Raw genomic sequence first — 10,653 nt, forward strand, 5'->3', positions numbered from 1 at the left:
ATATGTGAACAAACACCATACTAGATGTTTCCAGTGAAGGAATTTTGTGGATAGGATTGACATTTAATTTAGATCAGTAAATTCAGAGTACAGATTGTTCTCCATAATGTGGTGGGCTTCATCCAATCAGTTGAAGGCCTTAAAAAAAAGACTCTCCTCCTCCAAGGAGGGGGGGTCTTGCCAGCACAGCCTAGGAATTCAAATTCGGCTCGTCCCTGAGTCTCCAGCCTGCCAGCCCCTACTGCAGATTTTGGATTTGCCAGCCTCTACAATTACATGAGCCAGTTCTATAATTCTCTTTCTCTTTCTCTACATATCCTATTCTGTTTCTCTAGAGAACCCTAATACAGGAAGTTCATTTTTAAAAGTTCCTGCTACTGTTCACTCTGTACTTTAATTACTGAGTTTAAAAAAAAAGGTTGAGGTACTTCCCTGGTGGTGCAGTGGTTAAGAATCCACCTGCCAGTGCAGGGGACATGGGTTTGAGCCCTGGTCCAGGAAGAGCCCACATGCTGCGGAGCATCTAAGCCTGTGAGCCACAAGTACTGAGCCGTGTGCCACAACTACTGAAGCCCGCGCACCTAGAGCCCATGCTCTGCAACGAGAAGCCACCACAATGAGAAGCCCACACATTGCAAAGAATAGCCCCTGCTCACCACAACTAGAGAAAGCCCATGCTCAACAACAAAGACCTGATGCAGCCAAAAATAAATTGAAAAAAAAAAAAAAAAAAGTTGATAGAAAGTTGCCCAGGATTTTATGAGTGAAAGGTATCTTCATACGTAACTTTCCCCCTTGTTTATTTTTATTCATTCATATATATATGTACATACATATATATATGTATATTTTTAAGGCCTAATTTACATACATTGACACATCCAGATCTTGTACAGTTCCTTTAGTTTTGATTAAAGCATACATATACCCATGTAACCACTATCAAAACACAAATCATTTCCATCACCCCAGAAAGTTCCCTTACACTAAAGTCTCCCTGCCCTGGAGAAGCAACTTTCTGATTCCTACATTGACAGATTCGATTTGCCTGCTCATTCTTGAACTTCATATACATGGAATCATCCAGTATGTAATATTCTGTGTCTGGTCATTAAGCATAATGTGTTTGAGATTGAGCTGTGTTGTTTTTGAGTATCAGTATTTTGTTCCTATTCATGCTGAGTAGTATTCAGTGCATGACTATACCACAGCTTATCATTCTCTTGTTGACGGACACCTGGGCAGTTTCCAGTTTGGGGCTAATATGAATAAAGCTATTATGAACATTCTTGTACAAAGCTTTTTGGGAATATGTCTTCCACTTCTCTTCTTGGATAAATATCTAGGAGTGGAATTGTTTGGTTCATAGGACAGACTTACGTTTAACTTTTTTAAATTGTTTTTTTCAGTTTTTCACTCCCACCAGTATACGAGAGTTCCAGTTACTCCACATTCTCACCAGAATTTACTGTTTTTTTTCATTTTATCATTTCTTGTGGGTGTTTAGTAGTAGTACCTCTTGCATTCCTCTGATAATTAAGATGTGGAACACTTTTATAAGTGTTTACTGGCCATTCACCTGTTTCCTCATGTCTTTTTCCCTTTTAAAAACTGAGCTTGTTGTCTTATAGGACATACATTCATACATTCTAGATAAAATCCTTTATCAGATAACTGGTGTTATCAAGATTTCTTGCCCATTCATTTTCTTAATGATGTCTTCTGATGTGAAGAAGTTTTAAATTTTTATGAAGTCCATTTTATCAGGTTTTTCTTTCAGGATTAATGCTTTATGTATCTTCCAAAAAAAGCTTGCCTACCCAGAGATCATGAATTTAGACTTTTCCTTTTAGAAACTTTATAGCCTTAAGCTTTTATGTTTAGGCCTAGGATGCACCTTGAGTTAATTTCTGTATATGGTGTGAGGTAGAGGTCAAGGTCCTTTTTCCTTTATAGATATCCAGTTGTTCTAGCATCATCTGTTGAAAAGACTTTGCTCACTGAATTGCTTTGGTGCCGTTGTCAAAAATTATTTGACTGTGTATGGTACTGGCACAAAAACAGAAATATAGATGAATGGTACAGGATAGAAAGCCCAGAGATAAACCCATGCACATATGGGCACCTAATTTATGACAAAGGAGGCAAGAGCATACAATGGAGAAAAGACAGCCTCTTCAATAAGTGGTGCTGGGAAAACTGGACAGCTACATGCAAAAGAATGAAATTAGAACACTACCTAACACCATACACAAAATTAGTTGACTGTATATACCTCAGCTTTGCCCACTTTTTACTGAAATTTCTCTTCTACAAGTAGTTTGTTTGGTTTTTGTATTTTCATTCAGTTTAACACAGCAGGGACTTGAAAATCTTGTAAGCGAGGGAAGCTGGAGGACACAAGATGGTAGTAGTGAAATAATATTTGGTAGTTAACCAGTGGGATGAAGCACTTATGGGAAGGAAGTGCCTTAGCTGATACTTCTGAAGGTGAATACTTCCGTTTTCTAGGCTTTAAAACTTTAATTAGAAATAAATTTATTTTGCACTAATTGGTTTTCTTGTTCATGCCAGTAATTTTTTATTTTATTTAAATGCCAGCCTATAAAAAGGAAGCACAGAAAAATTCAAACCTTTCTCTATCCTTTATGCACCATTTGGAGAGTTCCAATAAAATTCAGGTTCCTGGCAGGCAGGTTGTACACCTACTGCCCTGTGTTTTGTGATTACAAATGACAAGAAATCATTTTTTAAAAAAATTATTTTTTGACGGTACGTGTGCAGGTCTGTTTGTGCATCAGTTACCACACTTTTAATTACAGAAGCTTTATAATTTAATGATTGGGAGAGTTAAGATCCTTTGTAGTTTTTGTTTTTTAGTATCTTCCTTGCCATTTTTTGCATGCTTATTTTTCCATAATTTTAGTATTTAGAATTTTAGTATCATCTAATATAAAACATATTGCTAATTGGTATTTAGGGGAGTATCATAATAAATTTATAAATTAAGGAGACCCTGACATACAATGTTGAATCACCCTATCCTGAACCTGGAAATGTCTTTGCATTTGTTCGATCAGTTCTACTTTCATGTCTTTCAGGAGTGCTATAAAGGTTTTGTTGCTACTATCATTATGTCCTCAAACTGGCTATATTTTTTATGTATGAAGGCAGTTGACGTCTGTATGTCAATTTTGTATCTTGCTACCTTTCTGAATCTTGTTTTAGTTAACCACTGATACTAGGGTTCTCCAGGTATACCAGGAATTGCCAAAATTTAAAGGGCCAGATAGTAAATATTTTAGGCTTTGCCATATGTTTCCATGATAGATTCTTGTTTCTTAACCACTCTTTAAAAACGTAAAAACCATGCTTAGCCTGAGAGCCATACAAATACAGACCTCAGGTGTATAGTTTGTTTACTACTGCATATCATCTGCAGATAATTTTTCTTTACCAACTCTTATGCCTCTAATTGATTTCTGTCTAAATAGCTAATATTTCTAGCATAGGATAGAACTGTTGTGGAGATGGTGAGCATCCTTGCCTTGTTCTTGATATTAGAACCAAGGTCTCTAGTGTTTTCCTATTATATAAGATATTGACGTTAGGACTAAGGTATATATTTTTTAATCATGTTAAACAAGCATTCATCACTTGTCATTCCTTGAATTTTTTTTTAGGGAATGTATTTTAGATTTTAATTTTGTGAAAAGCTTTTTTAGCATCTACAAAACTGATGATCGATTTTTCTTCCTTGGGTCTTTTAAGTAAATGGTGTATCTTACCAGGTCACACATAGGCTATTATTTTCTTAATGTGATATTGGATTTGTTTGCAAATATATTATTTAGAAATTCCACATCAGTGTTCATGAGTGATATTGGTTTGTGTTGTTTGGGGTTTTTTTGGGGGGGGGTGGGTTGGTACTGTCCTTATCAGATTTAGGTATACATCATAAATGTATTGAATGTTACACATCATAAAAACAGTTGGTTTTCATTTTCTTGCAACAGTTTATGGTGCATTAGAACTATTTTGTTGAAAAGTTGGCTTGAATTCCTTTCTAAACTCACCTGGGCCTGGTGCTTTTCCTTAGGGTAGTTTCTTAATAATTTTTCTAGGGAAATTGGTTTGCTTTAGCTTTATTATCTGTTTATTATCTCTGCTCTAGCTTTATTATCTCTTATCAGTTTTGATAATCTGTATTTTCCTAGGAGAATAGCCATTTCATGTGGGTTTTCAAACTTACAGAGGGCGGCAGAGTGGTTATGTGTGATTTTTTTAAACAACTTCTGCTTATTTTTCTTATTTCTCTTTGTGTATATACTTGTTTTCTGTGCTCCGCTCTCCTTTCCCTCCGTCTCTTTTCCAATCAGGTTACTTAGTGGTTGTCTTGTTAATTTAAAAAAAATAACAGATTTTTGATTATTAGGTCTGTTTCTTCTATTCTCTATTTCATTGATTTCTAGTTTTTCCTTTCTTGTCTTTTTAAAAACTCTGTCCACTTGCCTGAAATAACCTTCGTTTTTTACGCTTTCTGAATCTCTTTAAGTATGTTACAGTATGTGATTAGGTTTAGCTTTGTAAGCTAAGTTAAACTTTTTTTTCTTTTAGCAGCTGGGTTAGGTCTTTTCACATTTATTTTTACTGTATAATACTTTTGGTCTCAAAAATATTTATAATTACGTGTGTTTTATCTGCTATATTCCTTTTTCTATGATGTGCTGTCTTGCTCTTGAAAAAGGTAGTTTCTGGCATATAATGTTTATATTTTTGTTTTGATTGCCTGTTATTTAACCTTTTACTATCTGTGTGTCAGTGTTTAATTGTATTCTTTAACTCTATTAGCTTATACCACAGTTTATCTGCTTTGCCCTTTCCCTCTGTGTTTGTTACATGCAACATTTGCCCATTAGCCTTCCACCCTCACCTCAATATTTGTTTGTCTTAATAATGTATGTGGATATATTAAAATCCTGTCAGTTCTTTTGCTATAGTTTTTGCAGTTATCTCTTGGGTTAGATGAAGCTTATTCTCTAGATTTCTGAAGAAGGGCTCACGAGTGGTAAGGTTCTTCCATGTTTAAATGACCAGACCAAGATGTAAACAGAGGTTTTCTCATTATAAATTCTGTGCCTTTTCTGCCGCATCTCATTACTTACCTTTGTTGATACACACTGAACGTCCAACCTGGCACCTTTTTTAGGTTTGTACTGAGTGTCTTAAAAGTGATATAAAGCATTGAACTTCGTAGTCTGCTTTGGGTGGTGGGTTTCTTTTCTTGTTGCTTTTTCAAAGATTGTTTTAACTATTCTTCCTTCCTCTTATCGTACAGGACCAAGCCATATGTCATTCTACGTCCGAACCCACAAAGGGTCTACACTTTCTCAGTGGTCTCTTGGCAATGGCACCCCAGTCACGAGTAAAGGAGGGGACTACTTTGTATTTTATTCCCATGGACTCCAGGCCTCTGCATGGCAGTTCTGGATAGAAGTACAGGTGGGAACTTCCCAGTATTGCTGGTATTACTGATCAGGTTTCCAGGTGGTATTTGGCAAGAACCTTGGGATCAGTCAGTGTTCTTGCCTTCCTAGCACTAGAGAAGTAACTAATTTTCTCCTCCAGGTCTTGGAAGAACAGCCTGAAGGAGCGGTCACTGTGGCCATTGCTGCCCACTATCTTTCTGGGGAAGACAAGAGATCCTCCCAGCTGGATGCTCTGAAAGAGAAGTTCCCAGATTGGACATTTCCCTCTGCCTGGGTGTGCACCTACCATCTCTTTGTGTTTTAGTCTTGTGGATGAGCTCTAAGTACATGCCCACGGTTTCTCCTGGTGTTTCATGGATGTTTGTATGTAAGTCAATGAATTAGTGAGCATATGTTCAAAGAGCTTTGTGGTCTAACACTCTTCAGGGCCCAGCACTGTCTGTAATGGTTATACTGTGGGGTAGTGTGCATGCCCCTTCTGACACTTGAAAATACCAGTTTTCTGGCACTTAAGCACATGTGGATACTGCCACTTACCTACATAAGTCATTTTGTATGACCTTAAGGACGAAAGCCAACAAACCACTTTAATAGTTGTCCCCTTAGGATCATGAAAGATGCAGAAGGTACTGTAAGTCCACTGTTAATGAGACAAATGACATTTCCAGTTAAAGCCCAAGAGCATTTTTTTTTGTGTCATTGGATGGTAGGTTAAAATATCATTCACAGGAGTAATGATTCCCCTTGAGGCCTAACTCTGTAGGTCATTAGAAGGTAACTGCGGTAAAGACTGGGGAAGCACCATTGGGCTTTTGAGGCCCCAGGCTGTGCCGAGAGCTCTGCTTCTGCATGCAGCCTTTAGTGTGCTTTGCATCTCTGAAGCCCCGGTCCTCTGATGTGGAAACCTGTGTGAGTTGGGGACTCCTGTCCTTCTGACAAGTGGTCACTGAGCTCCATCATTGTAATGTTTTTCTGAGGTTGCTTTTTCAATGCCTGTTTCCCTCTGAAACATATATTTTCCTCCTCTCCACACCTCACCATTGTGAGAAGAGCATTTGTCTAGTTACCTTTCCCTCTGAGTTGCACAGGCCCTTTTGGTTTAGAATATTGTTCGTGCAAGTATATGATGTTAACTTCCTTCTTCAGAGCACTAGTTGCCATGGTGGCTATTCTGGGGTGGGAGGAGAGTGGGGTCGGGAGTGGCTGGGCGTTTTATATTTATTCTCACTTTTTAGGAGTCTTCTGTTATCCAAGGTTAATCCTTTAGGGCATAATTTTATTGATGCACTGGGTCCTTATTTTTGTCTGTTTTCCAGCCAGTTGAACAGATTAGTCTCTCACTAACTTACTGTGTTCAGCAGAGCTGGCTTTCCTGAGACTTGAGGCTGTGGCTTGTACTGGAATGTCCTTCTGTAACTGTCCTTAGAGTTGTCGGTGTTCAGATCCTGCATGATGGCAGCTCTAGGACTTAGAGGTACTTTTCATGTTGAGGAAGATGGCTGTTGGCTTCCTGGCTCCAGCAGTGGAAGAGTTTGATTAGAGCAGTGGTAAATTCTGCTAGCTTTCTTTTCTCCATTAAAAATGTAAAAAGACAATTTTTGCATTTAGCAAGCCTAGGCCAAAAAAAACATTTTAAAGAAAAGCCAGAGTAAAACAAAAAAAGTGGCACTCGGATCTGCCTGACCAGAAGGAGCATACATAGTAAGTGTGCGCTGTGGAAGAAAATACTTCTTGAAGCTGCTTGTGGGATGTATACAGTGTGCTTTCTGAATCATGCTCCTCATATACTGCCTGCCTCATTTGTGACTCCTTAAAAACTGACCGAGCCCACACAGACAGCAGGGTTGCAGCCAGAGCTGAATGGTAACATGCTGTCACATGCGTGGACACTGGAACCATTGCTTTTCCTGGACTTTGTAGGAACCATATAGAGTTGATCCTTGAACAACCTGGGGATATGGGGTGCTGACCACTATGCAGTTGAAAATTTGCATATTACTTTACAGTCATACCTCTGTATCCAAGGTTCTACAGCCATGGATTCAACCAACCACGGATCGTGTAGTACTGTAATACCCGTTTATAATCTGCGTATAATTGGACCTGCACCGTTCAAACCCATGTTGTTCAAGGGTCAGCTGTATCACTAGTCTTGGGTGCTTCACACGTCAGGCAGTACACATAAGGTTTGCAGTGTTTATAGCTTTTATAGACTCATCAATTGTGGAGAAAAAAACATCTAAACAAATTTCAAAATACAGGCATATTTTCTGTTCCTGTGGTTAATATGAAATAGATTACAAATTTCAAAATACAGGCATATTTTCTGTTCCTGTGGTTAATATGAAATAGATTAATGGAAATTATTTATAGGAAGAAGAAAAGCAAAATGAAGAAGGACATTACGTGAGAAACCAATAGTTCCCTGTTGTTACTCCATTTCAGTAATAATCATGGTTTTCTTTTTGCCTTTGAGTTATTTTCCTATGTGAACAATTCTCTCGTTTTGGTTTTCTTTGGCATTATAAAGCTCTGATTATCGTACAAATGCTCACTAGTCTCATGGCATGCTTAAGATTCTGGGGGACTATTTTAATGCCAAAAGTGGTTAAGTAATTATACACAATATCATGGCTCTGTTAAGAACACCGTCAGATCAGATTAAAGAACTTGTTAGTTTCTTGAGTATCTGATTTGAATGACTCATTTCTAAAAGGGTCTTTTCAAATTCTAATGCATTTCCTACAGAATTTAAAATGTACAGTACTGCACATTCAGGGAAAGTGTGAAGGGTTGCGATTTTGAAGAAATCCTTAAAATTTACATTGTGTCTGACCTAAGATTGTTGCATGAAGTTTTTCTGTTTCCACACTTTAGCAGATGTAAATAAGCACTACAGAGTCCTAAAATGTCACCACTGAGGGAGCCACTACTTACGAAGCCAGACTGCTGACTCAGGAAGCTATAGAAAAAATGATTGTCTTTTTCTTTCAACTTGTTTGCTAAGATTAATTATTGCCTTACACTTTAACTGAAATAAACTTTTTAACATACAAGTTAGTATCTTTAACAGAGAAATGGATCTTTATTTTGTTTTCCTGTATCCCCCATATTTGAAGGGTATAGAGCCTTTTAAAAAGACCTAGATGGCTCATGTGGTATCATTGATATTTTAATGGGTCATGTGAGCAAAGAACTCAACATGGCTTCAACTGGAATCCATTTTACTGTGGAATGAAATTGTGCATCTGAATTTCACAGAAATCAATGGCCTATCAATCATTTGGTAAATATTGAGCTACAGCATACTTAGCAGTTTTAGCATTGCCACTGGCAAAGAAAATCACTGAAGGGCTAATAAATGATATTCTTTCATTCTTTAAGTGATTGATAGGGATAGGAGAGAGGGAAGAAAATATGGTCTTTCAGCCAGAGAGTAACCCACTGCACATTCCAATCTTCACACAAGGAAGGGTCACCACCAGTCCCCAAACAGTGTACCACTTGTGAGCTCCCAGAGCTCTGTGCAAGTTACTTCCCTTCCTAAGTGAATTCCCTCCGGATAACTTCTATTCTTAAATACACCTTGCCTTCTTTTAGGGCCAGTAAAGCCAAAATGCATCTATGCCTCTTTACCTCTGTTTTTGTTCGAAAAAACATCTTGGGCATTTTTGAAGTGCATCAGTACTTTTTTTGATACCACTACTTCCTGATTTGATTGATTGGTAAAAAATACAATAAGCATGTTGATAATTTTTCTCCAAGTTTGGCCGTACACCATGACCAAATGGATGTATACCAGGAATGGAATGTTGGTTTAACACCTCAAAAAACCAATGTCACATACCAGGTTATTAGAATAAAGGACTACAGTATAATCTCAACAGATGCAAAACTCAACAGCTAAAACATCCTAATTTATGAAAGACTCAATTTACTTACTCCCTAACGTCAGAAGGACAAGGGTATCTACTATTGCCACTTGAATACTGTATTGGAGGCTCTGGCCAGGGCTTTAATCGCAGACGACATGATCTTCTATACAGAAAATCCTAAAGAGTCCACACAAAAAACTATATTGGGTCAGCCAAAAAGTTCCTTTGGGTTTTTCCTTAAGATCGTACGAAAAACCTGAACAAACTTTTTGGCCAACCCAATAGTAAATGAATTCAGCAGTGCTGTAGGATCCAATTACAGCATAGTATTTTTATAAAGAACAATCCAAAGATAATTCTATTTGCAATAGCATCAAGAAGAATAAAATACTAATAAGCTTAACAAAAGTACCTATAAAACACTACTGAAAGAAACTGAAGACATGAATAACTGGAAAAACAACCCATGTTCATGGACTGGAAGGCATATTATCAAGACGGCAATATTCTCCAAATTCATCTGAATACAATCCTTATCAAAATCCTAGCTGCCTTATGTGTGTGTGCGGGTGTGCACGGAAATTGACAAGCTGGCTGTAAAATTTCAAATGGAAATGCACAGGACCCAGAAGAGCCAAAACGGTCCTGAAAAAAACAAACTTATGACTTACTTACACATTCAAAATCTCCTACTAAATAGCAACAGTAATCAAGACAATCTGGTACCAGCATTAAGGAAAGACCCCAGAGATCAACGTAATACAACTGACAGTTTCAGAAATAAACCCATACATTTATAGTCAATTGATTTTCGACAATAGGAAAAAAATCTTTTCTGTGTATGGTGCTGGAACTGAACATTCACACACGAAAGAACAAAGTTATAGACCTCTTACTTCATACCATATATAAAAATTAACTCAATGGATCAAAGACCTAAATGCAGGTGCTAAAATATAAAACTCTCATTAGAAAACACAGGCATAAATCTTCATAACCTAGGATTTAGGCAATGGTTTCTTGGATATGACACCCAAAAGCTCAAGCAACTAAAGAAAAAGCTGGACTTCACCAAAATGAAAAACTTCTTTGCCTCAAAAGACAGTATCATGAAAGTGAAAAGCCCTCAGAATGAGAAAATATTTGCAAATCGTATCTCTGGTAAGTCTAGTATCCAGAATATATAAAGACCTCTTGCAAACCAACAATAAAATAAACGACCCATTTATGAAATGCGCAAAGGATGTGAATACATATTTTTCTCCTGAGATATGAAAAGACATTAGCCA

General features: G+C 37.4%; 1 protein-coding gene across 1 annotated transcript in view; it reads left to right on the forward strand.

Annotated features, from left to right (window-relative positions):
* Positions 1-8,552, forward strand: part of ERMP1 (endoplasmic reticulum metallopeptidase 1) — a 53,075-nt gene extending 44,523 nt beyond the window's left edge. The window contains exons 14-15 of the mRNA XM_004279113.3: positions 5,339-5,502; positions 5,629-8,552. Coding sequence (XP_004279161.1) covers positions 5,339-5,502; positions 5,629-5,793 — 329 coding nt within the window. The 3' untranslated portion in view covers positions 5,794-8,552. The remainder of the gene's footprint in view (positions 1-5,338; positions 5,503-5,628) is intronic.
* The last annotated feature ends 2,101 nt before the right edge of the window (positions 8,553-10,653 follow it).

This window comes from Orcinus orca, chromosome 6 (genome assembly GCF_937001465.1).
Source record: "Orcinus orca chromosome 6, mOrcOrc1.1, whole genome shotgun sequence".
Classification (NCBI taxonomy): domain Eukaryota; kingdom Metazoa; phylum Chordata; class Mammalia; order Artiodactyla; family Delphinidae; genus Orcinus; species Orcinus orca.